Here is a 22,682-nt window from a genome sequence, read left to right on the forward strand (position 1 = left end):
GCATTATACATGACAGCTAGAGACTGAGTGTGGATGATTGTGGCCTTAGTTGTTTTTTCCTAGTGTTACCTCACGTGCCTGCGGGGGGAGGGGTTGTCATTTCATGTGTGGCAGGGTGGCGACTGGAATTATTAAAGGCTGCAAGTATGAATTATATACATGTGTATATATGTATATGTCTTTATATGTATATATATGTATACGTTGAAATGTATAGGTATGTATATGTGTGTGTGTGGACGTGTAAGTATATACATGTCTATGTGGGTGGGTTGGGCCATTCTTTCGCCTGTTTCCTTGTGCTACCTCACTAACGTGGGAGACTTTGACAAAGTATAATAAACATAAACTATGTTTTGAAATACATAATGCATGGATATCACCACTAAAATGTCATTTATTTCTTGCCTTTAGAAGTAAAGATAATGGGTTTGAGTTAAGATGTGCAGCATATCCACAATGATTCCACATTATGGTGAGTCTCAGAGAAGAGTATGGAATATATGATTTAGTCCTTGTATGCGTAAGGTGTTCCTTCAAAAACTTGGATCAAATTTTATATGAGATATATGAAAAAAGTTAGGGTAATTTAGTTGAAAGTTGGGGGTTGACCTATGCACAAAATCTGGTATACATGAAATATACGTTACTGCATGCATTAAAATGAAATATGACAAACTTGTTGAAGGAAGTACTTACAGAGGGGAATTGGATTGCTCCTACATTTATTGAATTTTTTGGTCAAAATGCATGTGTAGACTTACTGAGGGGCTTGTGAAAATGCACCGCATCCAATTTATTTTTAGGTGTACCCTGTTCTTTGTTAACACATTAAGCTGCCTGTAAAAATGTCATAAGTTTATGAAGTCATCTCCCTCCTATTAATAAAAGTTTACTAATCTCTTACTAAGACTGAATGCCTTATTGAAGAAGACATTCCCAGTGTTATTCGTGGACATTACTCATGAAATTACAAGGTTGATATTATTTTTTTAGATGACGAACAAACTGACGATATTTCTACAGAAGCTTTTCAGGTCTCACCTTGAGTATGTTGATGGTACCTGCATGAGATAAAAAAAAGTCCTTAACAATTAGCTCCACTGTAGATTTGTACAGCATCAGCTACATCATCTACCCTGGCACCTGTAGAGCAAATTTGTTTATTGTGTGAAGGGCTACTGGTGCAACTGTTACATAATTTCTTCCACATAAACAATCTCTAAAGCTTTGGTAGTGGTGATGATAGATGCTGGCCCCCTCCCCTTTAAGTTTTCCCTGTAGAATCACTGTCTTTTATTTTTACACATATCTCTTGTTATTCTTCATCACCTTCACCATCTGATACATATAAGCATTCCTTCCCATCCCTTAGGTCATCCAGCATTCTGGATGCACTTGATCTGGAGGTTGACAGCTTATAATGGTGGTTGTGGGAATACAAAGGTGAGCAGGATTTTTCCCATCATTCACGTTGATGGAAGAAGCCAGTATAAGCTACTAATGGTGTGATAAGTTTGGTGGATATTTGAACATAGGTAGGAAACTTTAATTCATAATGTGACTTAGAGGAGCAGTTCTGTCATATGAGCAGCTCAAGGGTTAAGAGTGATAGGTAAAGATGAAACTGCCATCAGAGAGAATGTACTTACATGACAAATATTTCTCATTATGTACAAGGAAGACGAAACAGTTGTAAATTTTCATGATATCTGATACTTATGAACACTACTTCCTTCTGAATTGAAGAATATAATAAAGTAAGGTTTGCATTTTCAAACCATGGTTTTCTACACTCTGTTTGATGTTATGGTGGAATCATACTTTAACTTTTACCTTTGCAGGAATCGTATCAGCTCGAATTGGATGAAAAGAGACAAGAGGTTGCTCATGCAATATTTAACAAATATCTACAACATACCGTAAGTTTTATGAAAGTAAAATTTTCATTTTGATATTAAGCTCTAGAAAATTAAATCATGTCATACGATTATGCATTATAATGTTTAAACTTATTCTTTCATACTTCTTCGCCATTTACCACATGAGTGAGGTAGTGCCAGAAACTGACGAGGAAATGGCTTCATATGCCTACATCCATTCTCTAGCTGACATGTGTAATGCACTGAAACCACAGACGCCACAGATCTTTTTGTGGTTTCCCCCAGCTGCTTCATATGCTCTGGTTCATTCCAATGACAGCATTTTTTTTTCCTGCTTACCACATTGCTCCAGTTCATTTTCATGCCATACACCTTGCGGCATGTTCAGGCCCCGAGCATTCAAGATCTTTTTTCACTCCATCCTTTCATCTCCAATTTAGTCTCCCCTTTCTTCTTTGCCCGTTCTGACATATATATCCTATTTGTCAGTGTACCCTTAGTCATTCTTTCCATATTTCCATACCATTTCAGCACATCCTCTTCAGTTCTCTTAACCATGCTCTTCTTATTACTACACTTCTCTCTTACTTACTCTATCAGTTCCCTGTACACCACATATTTTTATCAAACATTTAATTTTTGAAATATTCACCCTCCTCTCTACATTCTCATCTATATTCCTTGCCTTGCATAACAATGCTGGGACGATTGCTCTTTCAAACATAGCCATTTTAGCTCTCCCAGATAGCAACTGCTTTTTCCACACTCCTTATTGCTTCCAGAACCTTCCCTTCCTTACCCACTTTTTATGACTTTTTATGACTTAACTCGGTTTCTATGGCTTCATTTGCTGTCATTTCCAGTACCAAGTATCTGAAACACCCCACTTCCCCCAGATTTTCTCAGTTCAAACTAGCATCCCAACTAACATGGATCTCTGCACTGCTAGACCTAATAGTCTTGCTTTTATTGACACTTTCTTTCAACTTCCTTTCACACCCCTAAACTTACACACCAACTTCTGCAGTTTTCCACAAGGGTCTGTGACCAGTGCCTTGTCATCAGTACACAATAACTGACTAACTTCCTGGGTCACCCCCACCTTACTGTCTGCATACCTGCCATTCTCTCTAAGACCCATCCATAAACAATTTTAACAGCCATGTTGACATCTCATTCCCCTACTGCAGTCCCATCTTCATCTGGAACTGCTTACCTTCCTTTCTCCCTACTCACACACATGCCTGACTCTTGTTAAAAACTCTTCACTGCCTCTAAGAACATTTTTCCCCAAACATATATTCATAACACCTTCCATAAAGTTTTTCTGTCAACCCTGTCATATACTTTTTCTAGATCCATTAATGCCATTTACAAATCCTTCTGTTTCTCTAAGTACTTCTTACCCACATTATTCATTGCAAAGACCTAACCTTAGATCATCTACCAACTCTGAAACCAAATTTTTCCTCCTCAGTCTTATGCTTTGTGCATGCCACCACCCTCTCAATTACCACTCTCCAATTAGACTTATTAGGTACATTCAATAGATTTATGCATTTGTTGTTCAAATGCTTATCTTTGACCTCCTTGCCTTTATATTGTAGTATTATTCATGCATTTTGCCAATCCTTAGGCACCCCACCATGATCCATACAACATTTGAAAATCCTAACTAACCAATTAACAACACAGTTACCCCAATTCTTAAGAAGATCATCTACAATACCATCCACTCCAACTGCCTTGCTACATTTCATCATATGAAAGGTTTTCACTGCCTCTTCGCTCTTCACCAAACCACTGGCAATAACTCTCTCACTTCACTTACCTCCCCGACCCAAACATCCTACATCTGCCATCAGACATTCAGCAGTCCTTCAGAATAATCACTTCATCTTTACACCTCATCAATTCCTGTTATCACTAACCTGTTTGCCCCTTTCATTGATGTTCCCATTTGTTCTCTTGTTTTTCAAAAAGTCTCATTTATTCAGTGTTTTGTTTAGGGTTAAACATCTTACTCCTAAAGCATTGATATTAGGACCATCTTTACAAAGTCGTTTTTGTTTGATAGATTATCTATGAATTGTTTAAGTTTCTGTTATTCATTTTGAAATCTTTTAAATCATGTGTCACTCAGTTTTGTAAATAGAAAATAAAAAGTATGTTTTTCACCTCTGGACTGAGTCCTCATAGTTCTATGCACATTTGAGAGAGCACTTGCTTAGTAGGAGGTTTAACTGTTTTGATTCCCATTATGGGATGTATCCATCATAAAGTGTATGAGACCAGTGGATGCTTATTCACTTGGGTCCAACTACAGTACAGTAAGCTTCTTAGACCCATTACCTCTCAGCACGGAAGTGTTTACCAAGCCCCCACCTAACTTGCTCACCTTGACACTGTATGGGTGTGTCTAGCATTTTAAGTGCACCTTTCTTTTAGGTTTTCGGATTGAAGGCCTGGTGGATAGCTTTGTCCTTTTCATGGTGTTTTCCTTGATTTTAATCTCAAGTAATTTTGTTGTAACTCAGTCCTTTAAAATCTCAATATCTCACTAAGTTTTCCTTTCCAGTGTTCAAAATTCATGTTTTTAAGTTTAAGATATGCTTCTAATCTTGCAGTTTCAAAGATATAGAATGATGAAAAAGATTGCCTCAAGTGTGTGATGAATTCATCCATTACTATCATTGTGTCATGTGTGAAAGTATGGCCAGAACATCAAATTTTATTGTATATGGTAAATCTTTTCTTGCTGTAATCACTGTGTTTCATTGAATTTTTTTTATAACAGCAAACCTTTAAAATCACCAGCCACTTAATTCAGATGTGCTATCATCATGGTTGTGTGGGCACTAGCAATGCTGCCTCCAATTTTGCTTGGAAGGCATCTTTGGACTCATCTTGATGAGCTTTAAATGCCAAAAGAGTTAGTATCCATAAGATCACTCTCATCACATCCAAATAATTCAGGATGATCATATGTCTGTTCCTCCAATTCTAGCTAAAAGCCATTCAGTTTCTTTCCTAGAGAACTCTTGAAAATGTGCCCTCTTTGGCATGGTTGATGGATAACTGACTATGGGGAGAAGATTGCTTACTGCCATTTCACTCAGCCACCACTCAGGCTTGATGCATGGCCTTAAAATGAAGGTGTGAAATTTGATGTGTTGATATCTGCCTTGAGGCATTGCTTGCTCATGAAAATATCTGTTTGGAGCCATTAAGGGGATAGGAACTAGTTTACTAAGGCAGACATTACTTGTGTCTTCCACCACACTGTAGTGGCAATGACTTTTTTTGTTATGATTTGTGCTTTTTGTTTGTTTTTTCTTATATTTTGGAGTGAATTTAGATATTTTTACTTTCTCTGCAAATATATCAAAATTTGTGATGGCATTTGAAGTATCCACAATAGTTTATGAGCAAATGTATGGATTGTTAGCATAGACTTGTCTGGCACAGGAACTCTGATTATGCAGGTGATTCTTTTAGGCTGAGGTTCAGTATTGTACTCCAGTGGTGCTACCACTGGCAGTTAACCCAGATGTGATTGTTGTAAGGGTACAGTCTTGTTAGCAAGGGACTGTGGTCAGTTTATGTTTGTTCCTCTTTATAACATAACATCTGTGTTGATTAGTTAGCTTATGTGTATGTGTATATTAGATAGATGGATTTTAGATAAGTAATTGATATATAGTGTAGGTAAGTAAGGATATTAAACAATTTAGATTTTGGGGTAACCATAGCTCCAAAGTTTTGTATCAAGTTTATTTCTGCCTCGTTAGTCAGAGTAACATCATTAAAGCAGGAGGGCTGGCAAAATTTTGAAGATTGGCTAATTTTAGCAGTTCATGACAAAGATATGTTTATCTAAACTGTATAGTAATAGAAATTTGTTCCAAAAAGTAGGTTTCTTCTTGATGTAGAATATGACAAATGCACCTCTCTGTTTGAAAATGGTAGTGTAAATTGAAAATGCATAAATCAAACAATGTAAATAGTGGAGATTAGAGGGATTCATTATTGATCATAAGACAGTATCAAATGTTGCATCAGTGAAAAACTACAGTATACACATACCGGGAAATATGAAACACTATAATATACATACTGTACAATGAAATTAGCAAATACAGGGCTGAAGATAACAAATTTGATTCCAACACTTGCCTTTACTGCTATTCCTGAATTACTGGCTGGTACTGATGGAGAGGGAGGAGGTGAGTGGAAAAGCTACTAAGGAAAGGCTCATCTGGGTCATTGGACTGTCATAAATAGTCCTCGAAGTAGATTTATGTAGTTCAAGGGCATGCTTAATATCAGCCATTTGTTTGTCTTTTTTCACCTCTCTCCTAACATTTGAGCACATCCACCTTAACCTCACTGGTGATGGCATTACATTTCTTAAAACCACTGATATTGGAAGAACTTAAAGGAGGCTCTGGTGGCTTAATGCATGGGAAAAAACACATGCAATATTGAGTATAGTGCAGCACAAGATACTGTATCCATGTACTGAGGACTGCAAGGGGAAGCTGCATACTCACACCACATGTATGTACACTTCCTGTACAGCACTAGCAATGCCACACCACTGTGCTGCCAGCCAAATGTTTATTGCATTATTCCAAACTTCAGCCCACATAAATTTCAAGAAAAGTGTAAATGGACTATGCTCGTTATTCTAGAAATGGTGAATCTGAAACATTCGTAGATCAAGAGGTTCCTGTATCTGATTTTTCCAGCTGGTCTAGGTTGAGTGGTGTTTCCAATAGATTTAGTCTGCCTTTCACCAAATAAAGCTCCAATTTTGTATAGTATAAGTACTCAAGTTGATGTTTTTGACCTTGTGTTAAAACATTAAACTTGTGATATTAGTATAAGTATGTTCAGGAGACTAGGGTCTCAGAAGACAAACATTTTGTGGCATAGGCTTTCAGTATTATGGATAATTGCTCCCTCATTGATTTGTAAGAAAACCACATGTTATCTTGGTAGTGTATAGAAGTAGAGCTTTCCCTTAGGGTATTGCACTAACTTTCCGAAGAGAAAAAGAGACCACCTTAAGTCTAGCTTCAAGAGAGTATATTTTTGGTAAACCAAGACTGTTGTTAGGGGTGCCTTAGTACTTGTTAGGAAGTAGGTGTATATACTGGTTTGTATTTTCACTGCTGGGATTCAAGTACATACCTCTGTTCTGGAACAAGAAATTGGAGAGTGTAGTTTCAGATGGATGTACATACAGTGGATTAGAGTTTAAAACTAGGTTGTGAGGGCACATGTTAAGTACTTGTTGAGCCATTAATGACTTAACTTCTAAGATATATCCAAACCATTCTTCCCCTTTACCTTTGACTATGTTTCACTCTGAGTCAAAACATCTACTTTTCTTTCCTCAAACATACTACCTGTTTCTCCTTTCTTCTCGTCCTGGTTACATCCATATACATTTGAGGAGGAGGCATATGTGTGAGTAGGAAGAGAGGAGAATGAGAAGTTCCAGATAAAGGTTAGTTTGTGGCAGGGGTGGATGATGTCACCATGGCTCTTTAATTTGTGTGGATGGGATGGTTAGGGAGGTAAATGTAGGGGTTTCGGAAAGAGGGTTGAATATGCAGTTTGTAAGAAGTGAGTGGGGCCTGGGAAGTGAGTTATTTGAGTGAGAAACTGCAGAAGTTTATGAATAAGAAAGGAGGAAAGTAAATGTGAATAAAAGCAAGATTGTTAGGTTTAGTATGATAGTTGGACCATTTAGTTGGGGTGTTAGTGTGGATAGAGAAAATTTGGTAGAAGTGAATTGTTTTAGATACCTGGATGTGGATATTGCAATGAATGGGTCCATGGAAACAGAAGTGAGTCATGGGATGGGAATGGATTCAGAGGTATTGGAACATTGAAGAGTGTGTGGAAAGAGAGGTAGTTATCTGGTAGGGCAAAAATGGATTTGTTTGAAGGTATAGTGTAATTGCAAGGATGTTGTATGAATGCAAGGCATGGGCTGTAGATAAGAATGTGCGAGAGAGGAGGGATGTATAGGTAAGTGAATACTTCAGAGCAGCACATTGTGTTAGGTGGTTTGGTTGAGTAGGTGATAAAGGGAAAGAGAGAGGTTTTATACTAAGAAGAATGTGGTTAAAAGAGCCTTAGAGGCTGTGTTTATATGGTTTGGATATATGGAGAGAATGAACTAGGAAAGATTAATGAAGAGTGCATGTGCATCAGAAGTTTAGGGAAAAGGGAGAAGAGGAAAACCAAACCGGAGATGGAAGGGTAGAGTGAATAATATTTTGGGTGGTTGTGGATTGAACATACAGGAGGGTGAAAGGTGTGCACAGGATCGAGTGATTTGGAACGATGTGGCAAACGGGGCAACATGCCACCATTGGACTGAACCAGGTTATGTGAAGTGGCCAGGGGAAACCATGGAAAGGTTTGTGAGGCATAGTTTTGGATAGGGGCTGTGATTTCAGTGCATTTCACATGATAGCTAGAGAATGGACATGAGCAAATACTGTTTATCTTCATTTGTTCCTGACACTACCTCACTAAAGCAGGAAACTGGATAAGTATGAAAGAAAATTTATCAGATATTACATATGACAGTCGACTTCAGTTTTTCAGAGGCCAAAGAATGCTGAAGTGACAGAGAAAGAGATTCTTACTAATCAAATGATAAAACTCAAATGCAGCAAGAATGAAGCATGTACTGGTTTAAGCAAATTAAATCCGTTGAAACATTTATGTACATTATGTTATGGGTCCATATCCAGGATTTTTCCAAGGGAATGGCAAGTGCCATTCAGTAGAACTAACTGCCTAATGCAGTTATAGATGAAATACACACATTTCTTTCTGTTGTAAATGATATAGTGACCATATCTTACCTGTATTATGGTGAAAATGCAACAATTTTCTCAACTGCATTGGTATGCATGGCTATTAAAAACATACTAAAGGTACACCACCGATTTTCCGGCATCCTTGGTTCCAAAGCCTTGCCAGATTAACCATTTTGCTAGACCAACCATGGTCTCATGATAATTATTCAACACACCTCTAACCCACTAATTATACATCTCTCATGTGTCTGAAGAATACCATGGACTGCTAGAAATTTAAATTAAACAAATATTAAAAGTAAATCAAATGAATAAATGAAATACAGGCACTTGTACAATAGTACATTAGTGAAACAGTTGCTGTCTGCATAGAATTTCAATATATTCTCCCTTTGCTTCCTTATATCAAACAGTTGATGAACCAATACCGTAGATGTCACACAGCTTACACACTGAAACACCACGGTCCATTTTTTCAGCAGTTCTACTTTGTCTTGGATTGATATGGAATGGTGTTTACATTTGACACCACAACTGACACTCTCATATGTCTTAGAAGCCATAGCTAGAGTTAAATTCAAGCAAAATAAGCCAAGAATCTCACAGAATTGTGGTATTACCACCAACAAGTGCAGTGAAAAGAAGGTAAATGTGCGCCTTACACACAACGCCGTCTGTGGTTGCCCAGTAAACTAGTCTGGTGGCCACGGTAATTTCAAGTTCCCTCACAAAATTTTGTCCAGACTAAAGGAGGTGCCAAACCATCTGTTGCTGGAAATTCGATGGTGTACCTGTACATCTTTTGCTGATGGTCCCACTGAGGCCAGGTCATCAATCGAAACCTCATGTATATTATAGACAATTTTAGGATGCTGGTTTCTTTATAGTGTGACTTATGCTAGAATAAAAAGATGATACAGGAATTTTACTGAAGCTATAATATAGTTGTACTTGGGTGGAATTGTCTGTTTGAGGATCAGTGCATGCCAAGGAACACTGCTTTCCTTAAAGGAATTCTTTTTCCTCTCTGGCTTTGGGGCTGTTGTTTTCCTTAAGTATAGTTCTCTGTAGATAACAGATTAGCAGTATTTCAATAATGATTAGGTAAGATTGTAGATAAGCTTTCGAAGATGTGGGTAGGCTTTGCTTTGTTAACAGTACTGCAATAGCTTCACACTCATTACTCATACCTTGTGGTAAATATTAACTTGCACATCAGTCATTACACACTTGTCTGCCGAGCAGTATTTACCATGTTCACTACCCCCCAAAGGAAATCTACTGCCACCAAGGACTACTGCTGCCCCTAAAAGAATGCTGCCTCCTTCCTTAAGTAGGAGCTTGTTGTTTTCCTGAGTACAGGTTTATGTTAATGACAAAATAAGCAGCATTTCAATAACAATACTGTATGATTATTGGTAAGCTTTCAAGGATGAATATAGGTTCTATTTTGTCAACTCTTCCATAACCATTTTACCCATTGATTATGGTACATGTTAATTCACTCATCAGTCACTGCACTCACTCATTTGTCTGCAGAGCAATGTGCGTCACCTTTGCCTGCTGCGAAGGGACACTGCCTCCTCCCTGGTTATGGGGTTGATGTTAATAACTCAAATAAGCTATGTTTCAAGAACAATGTGGTAAAATTATTGATTTTAACTTTATAAAGATAAACAAGAAGTATGTTTTCTCAGCATTGCCATAACCACTTTACGCACATTATTCATACATTATGGTACATGTTAACTCATGCATGTCATAACGCACACTTATATAGATAATTGAATTATGGGGATCTAGAACTTGTTTATATTTGCTAACACTGTTTGTATGGTGTATATGTGAGGTGTCTGCCTCAAGTCATAAGCCATTTTATATTTAAAAAGCCATTTTATATTTAATTCTCATATACAGTATCCTTGTGTTGGCACCAATGTCACCTATTTGCATAAGCCTTTTTATATTTAAAAAGTCATTTTGTATTTGATTCTCTCATATACGGTATCCCTGTGTTGGCACCAGTGTCACCTATTTGCAGAGCACAGTACTAGTCCTCCATGAAACATAAGACAGAACCACAGAACCACAACATTTTTATAGTACATATCCATCTAGCTCTGACGCCTGTTCCCTCCTGGAACTTCCATCAAGGGGTGGCTATGGCAAAAGAGTCTCCACTTATCCCTGTCCTTACATGCATCCCTTGCATGCACCTTTCCACGCATTCTTCCTCTGTTTTTCTCTCTCCGGTATTCCTCCACCCTATTTGGCCATGTCACAGGTGGTCTTCCACTCATACCAACCCCTTTGATTGTACTATCATACACTCTCCTTGTAAACTCCCAGTCTTGCATTCTTTCCACATGCCCAAACCACCTCAAAGTATTATGTTTCACCCATTCTACCTATCCATGATTCATTCCCTTTGCATTCCTTGCCATACCACATCTTTCTTCATTTCTTCTAATCACACCACATGTTTTTTTCAAATAGCTCATTTCCACAGCCTGAATTCTTGATCTCAGTGGCTCATTCCATGTCCATGTTTTAGCTGCATAGGTCAGGGTTGGGAGAAGTATGCTGTCCTTTAATCCTCTCTTCATACTTATACCGCTACCCTTCATTATTCTATTAAAGGATGCAGTGACTATTCTACTCAGTACTGCTCTCTCCCTTATCTCTCCTTCCATATCACCATACTTACCCAAGACAGCTCCCAGATACTCAGATTTCCTCACTAATTCCAGTTTTTCCCCCCGTATCCACAGAAAAATCAAATACACTTTCTTCTTTCACTCTATATGGTTTTACAAAATCTATACTTTCACTCCTTTTCCTTTCGAACACCATTAATTTACTTTTACTTGCATTTACCTTCAATCTTCTCTGTTTACACACATCATGAAACACACTTACAATCTTCTGCAACTTCTCTTCACTCTCTGCAAACAGGCTTGCCACTAGCCACCGTATTTCACCACCACACTCCATCTCTGCACCCCATTTCCCTAGTTTTGCTTTCATCTCTCTTATCACTTCATCCATGCATATATTAAAAAGCCACAGTGACATCGCACAGCCCTGCCTCACGCCTACATATATCCCAAAACTTATGCTCAGCTCTCCATCCACTCTCACACATGCACTTGCTCCTCTATAGAAGGCTTTTACACCATCCAACAATTTTCCCTCTATACCATATATCCTTAACACATCCCATATAGCATTCCACTTGACTGTCATACACTTTCATGTAGCACAAAACAGTTTCTTTAAACTGGATCACAAATCATTCCTCAGGCATCTTCATCAAACATAACTCTTGTTCTTATCAGTTTTCACTGCATCGGTCGATTTCATCCATGATTTATCTTTTCTTGTACACTGAGTTGTACTTAACCAACCTGTCATCACTGCCATGAGAAAATGTAATCGAGAAAGAATTACCAACATTTATAGTGGATGCATATGTTTTACAGAATTGGAAATTTTTCAAAATTTCAGAAGTGGAATGTTCTCCTCTGTCCCTGGGGATAGGGGAGAAAGAATACTTCCCACGCATTCCTCATGTGTTATAGAAGGCGACTAAAGGGGACGGGAGCGGGGGGCTGAAAACCCTCCCCTCCTTGTATTTTAACTTTCTAAAAGGGGAAACAGAAGAAGGAGTCACGCGGGGAGTGCTCATCCTCCTCGAAGGCTCAGATTGGGGTGTCTAAATGTGTGTGGATGTAACCTAGATGAGAAAAAAGGAGAGATAGGTAGTATGTTTCAGGAAAGGAACCTGGATGTTTTGGCTCTGAGTGAAACGAAGCTCAAGGGTAAAGGGGAAGAGTGGTTTGGGAATGTCTTGGGAGTAGATTCAGGGGTTAGGGAGAGGACAAGAGCAAGGGAAGGAGTAGTGCTGCTCCTGAAACAGGAGTGGTGGGAGTATGTGATAGAGTGTAAGAAAGTAAACTCTAGATTGATATGGGTAAAACTGAAAGTGGATGGAGAGAGATGGGTGATTATTGGTGCATATGCACCTGGGCATGAGAAGAAAGATCATGAGAGGCAAGTGTTTTGGGAGCAGCTGAGTGAGTGTGTTAGTAGTTTTGATGCACGAGACCAGATTATAGTGATGGGTGATTTGAATGCAAAGGTGAGTAATGTGGCAGTTGAGGGTATAATTGGTGTACATGGGGTGTTCAGTGTTGTAAATGGAAATGGTGAAGAGCTTGTAGATTTATGTGCTGAAAAAGGACTGGTGATTGGGAATACCTGGATTAAAAAGAGAGATATACATAAGTATACATATGTAAGTAGGAGAGATGGCCAGAGAGTGTTATTGGATTACGTGTTAATTGATTGCCGTGCGAAAGAGAGACTTTTGGATGTTAATGTGCTGAGAGGTGTAACTGGAGGGATGTCTGATCATTATCTTGTGGAGGCGAAGGTGAAGATTTGTGGAGTTTTTCAGAAAAGAAGAATGTTGGGGTGAAAAGAGTGGTGAGAGTAAGTGAGCTTAGGAAGGAGACTTGTGTGAGGAAGTATCAGGAGAGACTGCGTACATAATGGAAAAAGGTGAGAACAAATGAGGTAAGGGGAGTGGGGGAGGAATGGGATGTATTTAGGGAAACAGTGATGGCTTGCACAAAAGATGCTTGTGGCATGAGAAGCGTGGGAGGTGGGCAGATTAGAAAGGGTAGTGAGTGGTGGGATGAAGAAGTAAGAGTATTAGTGAAAGAGAAGAGAGAGGCATTTGGATGATTTTTGCTGGGAAATAATGCAAATTAGTGGGAGATGTATAAAAGAAAGAGGTAGGAGGTCAAGAGAAAGGTGCAAGAGGTGAAAAAGAGGGCAAATGAGAGTTGGGGTGAGAGAGTATCATTAAATTTTAGGGAGAATAAAAAGATGTTCTTGAAGGAGGCAAATAAAGTGCGTAAGACAAGGGAACAAATGGGAACTTCAGTGAAGGGGGCTAATGGGGAAGTGATAACAAGAAGTGGTGATGTGAGAAAGAGATGGAGTGAGTATTTTGAAGGTTTGTTGAATGTGTTTGATGATAGAGTGGCAGATATAGAGTGTTTTGGTCGAGGTGGTGTGCAAAGTGAGAGGGTTAGGGAGAATGATTTGGTAAACAGAGAAGAGGTAGTAAAAGCTTTGCAAAAGATGAAAGCTGTCAAGGCAGTGGGTTTGGATGGTATTGCATCGGAATTTATTAAAAAATGGGGTGACTGTATTGTTGACTGGTTGGTAAGGTTATTTAATGTATGTATGACTCATGGTGAGGTGCCTGAGGATTGGCAGGATGCTTGCATAGTGCCATTGTACAAAGGCAAAGGGGATAAAAGTGAGTGCTCAAATTACAGAGGTATACGTTTTTTCAGTATTCCTGGGATATTATACGGGAGGGTATTGATTGAGAGGGTGAAGGCATGTACAGAACATCAGATTGGGGAAGAGCAGTGTGGTTTCAGAAGTGGTAGAGGATGTATGGATCAGGTGTTTGCTTTGAAGAATGTATGTGAGAAATACTTAGAAAAGCAAATGGATTTGTATGTAGCATTTATGGATCTGGAGAAGGCATATGATAAGAGTTGATAGAGATGCTCTGTGGAAGGTATTAAGAATATATGGTGTGGGAGGCAAGTTGTTAGAAGCAGTGAAAAGTATTTATTGAGGATGTAAGGCATGTGTACGTGTAGGAAGAGAGGAAAGTGATTGGTTCTCAGTGAATGTAGGTTTACGGCAGGGGTGTGTGATGTCTCCATGGTTGTTCAATTTGTTTATGGATTGGATTGTTAGGGAGGTGAATGCAAGAGTCTTGGAAAGAGGGGCAAGTGTGCAGTCTGTTGTGGATGAGAGAGCTTGGGAAGTGAGTCAGTTGTTGTTCGCTGATGATACAGCGCTGGTGGCTGATTCATGTGAGAAACTGCAGAAGCTGGTGACTAAGTTTGGTAAAGTGTGTGAAAGAAGAAAGCGGAGAGTAAATGTGAACAATAGGAATGTTATTATGTACAGTAGGATTGAGGGACAAGTCAATTGGGAGGTAAGTTTGAATGGAGAAAAACTGGAGGAAGTAAAGAGTTTTAGATATCTGGGAGTGGATTTGGCAGCGGATGGAACCATGGAAGTGGAAGTGAATCATAGGGTGGGGGAGGCGAAAGTTCTTGGAGCGTTGAAGAATGTGTGGAAGTCAAGAACATCATCTCGGAAAGCAAGAATGGGTATTTTTGAAGGAATAGTGGTTGCGATAATGTTATATGGTTGCGAGGCATGGGCTATAGATAGAGTTGTGTAGAGGCGGGTGAATGTGATAGAAATGAGATGTTTGAGGACAATATGTGGTGTGAGGTTGTTTGATCGAGTAAGTGATAATATGGTAAGAGAGATGTTAGGTAATAAAAAGAGTGTGGTTGAGAGAGCAGAAGAGGATGTTTTGAAATGGTTTGGTCACATGGAGAGAATGAGTGAGGAAAAATTGACCAAGAGGATATATGTGTCAGAGGTGGAGGAAACGAGGAGAAGTGGGAGACCAAATTGGAGGTGGAAAGATGGATTGAAAAAGATTTTGAGTGATTGGGGCTTGAACGTGCAGGAGGGTGAAAGGTGTGCAAGGAATAGAGTGAATTGGAACGATGTGGTATACCGGGGTCGACGTGCTGTCAATGGATTGAACCAGGGCATGTGAAGCGTCTGGGGTAAACCATGGAAAGTTCTGTGGGGTCTGGATGTGGTAAAGGGAGCTGTGGTTTTGGTGCATTATTACATGACAGCTAGAGACTGAGGGTGAATGAATGTGGCCTTTGTTGTCTTTTTCTAATACTACCTCGCACACACGAGGGGGGAGGGAGTTGTTATTTCATGTGTGGTGGGGTGGCTATGGGAATGAATAAAGGCAGACAGTATGAATTATGTACATGTGTGTATATGTATATGTCTGTGTGTGTATGTATATATGTATACGTTAAGATGTATACGTATGTATATTTGTGTGTGGAGACGTGTATGTATATACATGTGTATGTGGGTGGGTTGGGCCATTCTTTCGTCTTTTTCCTTGCGCTACCTTGCTAACACGGGAGACAGCGACAAAGCAAAATAATAGAATAATAATAATAATAGTTATTTCTGTATTTTGTTACTTGTGCAGCATTTAATTTTCATATTAAGTGATTGGCGGAATGCGTGCATAGTGCCATTGTATAAAGGCAAAGGGGATAAGAGTGAGTGCTCAAATTACAGAGGTATAAGTTTGTTGAGTATTCCTGGCAAATTATATGGGAGGGTATTGATTGAGAGGGTGAAGGCATGTACAGAGCATCAGATTGGGGAAGAGCAGTGTGGTTTCAGAAGTGGTAGAGGATGTGTGGATCAGGTGTTTGCTTTGAAGAATGTATGTGAGAAATACTTAGAAAAGCAAATGGATTTGTATGTAGCATTTATGGATCTGGATAAGGCATATGATAGAGTTGATAGAGATGCTCTGTGGAAGGTATTAAGAATATATGGTGTGGGAGGCAAGTTGCTAGAAGCAGTGAAAAGTTTTTATCGAGGATGTAAGGCATGTGTACGTGTAGGAAGAGAGGAAAGTGATTGGTTCTCAGTAAATGTAGGTTTGCGGCAGGGGTGTGTGATGTTTCCATGGTTGTTTAATTTGTTTATGGATGGGGTTGTTAGGGAGGTAAATGCAAGAGTTTTGGAAAGAGGGGCAAGTATGAAGTCTGTTGGGGATGAGAGAGCTTGGGAAGTGAGTCAGTTGTTGTTCGCTGATGATACAGCGCTGGTGGCTGATTCATGTGAGAAACCGCAGAAGCTGGTGACTGAGTTTGGTAAAGTGTTTGAAAGAAGAAAGTTAAGAGTAAATGTGAATAAGACCAAGGTTATTAGGTACAGTAGGGTTGAGGGTCAATTCAATTGGGAGGTGAGTTTGAATGGAGAAAAACTGGAGGAAGTGAAGTGTTTTAGATATCTGGGAGTGGATCTGGCAGCGGATGGAACCATGGAAGCGGAAGTGGATCATAGGGTGGGGGAGGGGGCGAAAATCCTGGGGGCCTTGAAGAATGTGTGGAAGTCGAGAACATTATCTCGGAAGCAAAAATGGGTATGTTTGAAGGAATAGTGGTTCCAACAATGTTGTATGGTTGCGAGGCGTGGACTATGGATAGAGTTGTGCGCAGGAGGATGGATGTGCTGGAAATGAGATGTTTGAGGACAATGTGTGGTGTGAGGTGGTTTGATCGAGTAAGTAACGTAAGGGTAAGAGAGATGCGTGGAAATAAAAAGAGCGTGGTTGAGAGAGCAGAAGAGGGTGTTTTGAAATGGTTTGGTCACATGGAGAGAATGAGTGAGGAAAGATTGACCAAGAGGATATATGTGTCGGAGGTGGAGGGAACGAGGAGAAGAGGGAGACCAAATTGGAGGTGGAAAGATGGAGTGAAAAAGATTTTGTGTGATCGGGGCCTGAACATGCAGGAGGGTGAAAGGAGGGCAAAGAATAGAGTGAATTGGATCGATGTGGTATACCGGGGTTGACGTGCTGTCAGTGGATTGAATCAAGGCATGTGTATGGGGGTGGGTTGGGCCATTTCTTTCGTCTGTTTCCTTGCGCTACCTCGCAAACGCGAGAGACAGCGACAAAGCAAAAAAAAAAAAATTAAGTGATGCATATTTATGCAAAGGTGTAGTGTGCATTATATGTGTACTTTCATGTTGCTAGAGTTTCTTCCAATAAGCTAATGCACCATCTTTATTTATCTTTTGCTAAGGAATGTAATATGTCGCATAAACCATAGATATCAACTGTTTATCCATTATGTAATAACGTACTTCATTTATTAGTTTAGGAAGAGTCAGTTTTGGATGTCAGATTTCTCTAATAAGGCATATAGCAAAATAGCAGGTTTAACTTTCGGAGCAGTTTCGATTGAGGATTGCCTCTATATTGTATTTCTGAATTTATTAAGATGTCGTAAATGAAAGTTACAGAAGAATTTTTGCCTGTGGGTTATCAAGATTTTGTTTACTCCACAATACCAAGGTGGATCAAAAGTATTTGATATGATACTCAAAAAGTGCTGTTTACTTTCTTTTCTAAAGGGGTGAGATATTCCTTTTCATTATATTAGTTCTCAATTAAAAAAATCTTGTTAAAGATATGCATTTAACTGAAAGTACTTTATTTCAGTAATTTGTAAAACTGGTGTTATTGACAAGTAGATTTATGTAATTGCTCCAATCTTACCCCCTGTTGCTTGGGATACATAGATCTTTTCATGAGATTTTGAAATTTTTGCTGCTAGATTAAAGTTGGGTGGATGAGCTTGCCTGTTGTTCCTTCCTTGTGGTAAACATTGAGAATCCTTGAATTTACTATTTTTTTTTATCTTGTGTTCTTTACTCTTTTTATGATTTTTTCGGGGTTATGGAGCATCTCCATGTCAGTCTTTTTCTTATTACAATTTGAATTACATTTCTTATAGTGTTGCCAGCAGTCAGATGCTTTATTTGCATTACAAATGAACATGCAAAATCATTTCCCAGTTATGGACATTGCTGTATTATTTGCATGATTAGCATATATGGTTATATATTGTGACAACTCACAATTGGTGGACCCTATGCTGCCAACTTTCAGTGTATAAGATATGTACTGAGTGCAAATGTATTTTAGATTGAGAGTAATATATTTCCTTTTATGATATCCTGATACATTTTGAATGAGAAAATATTTTTGTCATATAATTTACTTTTTCCTCAGTCTTCGGAATGGCAAATAGTGGGAATCCTAAATGAGTCATTGATTGTAACTTGTAAGGAGAACCTCGATACTGCAGGCAAAGACCTCTTCCTTGGGTGTGCAGCAGAAGTCAAGCTCTTCCTGGCCAATGAGCCCTTCAAGGAATTTGAGGCTTCCATGTACTTTAATAGATACCTTCAATGGAAATGGCTGGAGAGGTGAGTTTGTGTATTATGAAAATTTAAAGGCTCCACATTCCCCATGCATTTAATATGCTTTTTTCAGTTGTCTGGCTTTGTAGTCTCTACATTATTTTTTCGTTACCCTGATATAACTCAGTTTTGTTCTCACATTACACTTTCTCAATTTGTCTAAATTTCTCTCTCATTCTCATGTCTCACTAAGAATGTATCTCTATATGTCTATATCTCCTATCCCTGTTCCCTTCAAGAACTCCCTCAAAAGGATGGCTGTGGCTAAAGAGCCTCCTTAATTAATGAAACTCCAGTGTTATTTCTCAGCCTCTAGTGCCTCACCCTTAACAGGCTGCTGGCAGAGGGCATCTTTAGCACAGTGTTTCCAGAGGCTCATAGCTAATGTTCCTACCAACTACTTCTACCTAATGTGTCTACCAAATGTTCCTGCCTGATGTTCCAACCCATTACTTCTTCCTAATGCTCCCAGGTGTCTAAAACACTTCCTTTCCTCCAAGTTGTTTCCATTTAAAATCATATCTTCACTAATCTGTTTCTTTTCATGGCTCAACCAAATAACTTTGCTTTATTCACATTTGCTTGTAGCTTCTTCCTTTTTCACACACTCCCAAATTCAGACACTAACTTCTGTCATTTCTCTCGTGAATCTGCCACCAATGCTGATTTATCAGCAAAAAGCAATTTACTCACCTCCCAGACTGAATACCTTGCCTGCTGTCCATAACTCTTGTATTTACCTCCCTCATCACTCCATCATCTTAAATATTCAGATGGCCATTGTGATATCACACACCTCTGCTGCATACCCACCTTGATCTGCAACTGTTTACCCTCCTCTCTACCTGGTCGCAAAGAGAACTTTCCCCTTCGATAAAAACTTATCTGTTACTAATAGCTTTCTCCCACACCATATACTTGTAACACTTCCACAAAGTGTTTCTCTCATGTGTCTTCTCTAGATCTAGAAATGCTATGTACAGATTCCTCCGTTTCTCCAAGCACCTCTCTCACACTTTTTCAAAACAAACACCTATTTCATACAATCTCTACCACGTTCAGACCAACATAGTTCCTTCCCAATCTAATTGTTTGATTATGGGAACTAGATACAGTGAAATGGACAGAATTCTTGAAGATTTTAACAGGGAACTCTTGAAAATTCTTTGAGAAGATTATTTTCATTCCTGATTTTTGTATTTGAGCTATGATTTCAGTAACATCATCTGGAGTTCATTGGAATCTGCTGTGTTAGTATCCTTTCATTAAACCTGATATTCATGAGAATGAATATGTAAAGATTGCTAAAATTCATGGTTTACCCTGGTTTAGGGTTAACTAACTACTTGTTTTAGTTACCGCTCAACACCTTGTTGGTGATATTTTTTATTCCATGCCAGGTTTGTAGCCAGCCATTTGAGACAAGGAATGGCCACTGTTTTGGTAATTAGCCTTGAGAATGATAGTTGTAGCAAGACTTTTAGGCCAATTGATGTCATTCATGCCTGTGATCTACATAATTTTAGGCTAATCTCTCAATGGAAATGCTGATGTTCAGTATGTGCATGTAACATAACTTTACATTGCTGTTAATATGTTTATTTTTGGAAGATCATATTGTTTTTATTTAACCAGTTGAGTATGTTCTAATTCAGTTAATATTTTCTTTTGCAGTCAACCCGTCACGTACAAGACCTTCAGAATGTATAGAGTATTAGGCAAGGGTGGGTTCGGTGAAGTATGCGCCTGTCAAGTTAGAGCAACAGGCAAGATGTATGCATGTAAGAAGTTAGAAAAGAAAAGAATAAAAAAGAGAAAGGGTGAAGCGATGGTGCTTATAGAAAAGCAGATTTTACAAAAAATTAATTCCCGATTTGTTGTAAGTACCTCTTACTTCAAGGTTTAGATTAACATGTGTAAATATTATTTATGAATTTTTCTTGTGTATGTAATGATCTGCTAAGATTGTCTAGATTTTAAGAGCATTTGTGTACAGTGTTACAGGTTGTCTTACGGAAAGACTTACTTATTATGTGCAAACTGACAGACTTTTAATAATTTACAAATTTCAGTGAGTCATAGATTAAGTGGGAATTCTCTAAAAGTGGATTAGAAGGAGCCAAGTGAAGAGTGCTCTTCCTCCTCCAAGGCTCTGGCTGGGGTTTCATAATGTGTGTGAATGTAAATAAGATAAGAAGAAAGGAGAGATGGGCAGGTTGTTTTAGCTCTGAATGAAACAAAGTTCAAGCGTAAAGGGGAAGAACAATTTGTGAATACCCTTCAGGTAAAATCAGGGGTTGGTATGCAGGCAAAAGCTAGTGTTGCACTCCTGCTGAAGCCATAGTTATGAGAATTTATGAAACAGGGAAAGGAAGTGAGGTTCAGGTTGATGTGGATAGAAATAAATTTGGATATTGAGAGTGGGTTGATTAATAGTTATGCACCTGACCATGAGAAGGAAGGTTTGAGAGGCTAGTGTTTTGGAATAGCTGAGTGAGTGAATCAGCAGTTTTGATGGAAGAGATTGAGTGTTAGTGAAGAGTGATTTAAATTTTAGTGAGAGAATGATATGGCATTAGAGGGTATAACGGGGACATAAGGTATTAATTTTTTTTTTTTTTTTTTTTTGCTTTGTCGCTGTCTCCCGCATTTGCGAGGTAGCGCAAGGAAACAGACGAAAGAAATGGCCCAACCCACCCCCATACACATGTATATACATACGTCCACACACGCAAATATACATACCTACACAGCTTTCCATGGTTTACCCCAGACGCTTCACATGCCCTGATTCAATCCACTGACAGCACGTCAACCCCGGTATACCACATCAATCCAATTCACTCTATTCCTTGCCCTCCTTTCACCCTCCTGCATGTTCAGGCCCCGATCACACAAAATCTTTTTCACTCCATCTTTCCACCTCCAATTTGGTCTCCCACTTCTCCTCGTTCCCTCCACCTCCGACACATATATCCTCTTGTCAGTCTTTCCTCACTCATTCGCTCCATGTGCCCAAACCATTTCAAAACACCCTCTTCTGCTTTCTCAACCACGCTCTTTTTATTTCCACACATCTCTCTTACCCTTACGTTACTTACTCGATCAAACCACCTCACACCACACATTGTCCTCAAACATCTCATTTCCAGCACATCCATCCTCCTGCGCACAACTCTATCCATAGCCCACGCCTCGCAACCATACAACATTGTTGGAACCACTATTCCTTCAAACATACCCATTTTTGCTTTCCGAGATAATGTTCTCGACTTCTACACATTCTTCAAGGCTCCCAGAATTTTCGCCCCCTCCCCCACCCTATGATCCACTTCCACTTCCATGGTTCCATCCGCTGCCAGATCCACTCCCAGATATCTAAAACACTTTACTTCCTCCAGTTTTTCTCCATTCAAACTTACCTCCCAATTGACTTGACCCTCAACCGTACTGTACCTAATAACCTTGCTCTTATTCACATTTACTCTTAACTTTCTTCTTTCACACACTTTACCAAACTCAGTCACCAGCTTCTGCAGTTTCTCACATGAATCAGCCACCAGCGCTGTATCATCAGCGAACAACAACTGACTCACTTCCCAAGCTCTCTCATCCCCAACAGACTTCATACTTGCCCCTCTTTCCAAAACTCTTGCATTTACCTCCCTAACAACCCCATCCATAAACAAATTAAATAACCATGGAGACATCACACACCCCTGCCGCAAACCTACATTCACTGAGAACCAATCACTTTCCTCTCTTCCTACACGTACACACGCCTTACATCCTCGATAAAAACTTTTCACTGCTTCTAACAACTTGCCTCCCACACCATATATTCTTAATACCTTCCACAGAGCATCTCTATCAACTCCATCATATGCCATCTCCAGATCCATAAATGCTACATACAAATCCATTTGCTTTTCTAAGTATTTCTCACATACATTCTTCAAAGCAAACACCTGATCCATACATCCTCTACCACTTCTGAAACCACACTGCTCTTCCCCAATCT

General features: G+C 39.1%; 1 protein-coding gene across 3 annotated transcripts in view; it reads left to right on the forward strand.

The window, feature by feature from the left end:
* The window catches only part of Gprk2 (G protein-coupled receptor kinase 2), a 324,238-nt gene that overhangs the window by 172,538 nt on the left and 129,018 nt on the right, over positions 1-22,682 (forward strand). For all 3 annotated transcript variants that reach the window (XM_071683096.1, XM_071683094.1, XM_071683095.1), the window contains exons 4-6: positions 1,845-1,922; positions 18,471-18,667; positions 20,336-20,540. In XM_071683096.1, the coding sequence (XP_071539197.1) occupies positions 1,845-1,922; positions 18,471-18,667; positions 20,336-20,540 (480 nt within the window). The remainder of the gene's footprint in view (positions 1-1,844; positions 1,923-18,470; positions 18,668-20,335; positions 20,541-22,682) is intronic.

The sequence above is a fragment of the Panulirus ornatus genome, chromosome 35 (assembly GCF_036320965.1).
Source record: "Panulirus ornatus isolate Po-2019 chromosome 35, ASM3632096v1, whole genome shotgun sequence".
Classification (NCBI taxonomy): domain Eukaryota; kingdom Metazoa; phylum Arthropoda; class Malacostraca; order Decapoda; family Palinuridae; genus Panulirus; species Panulirus ornatus.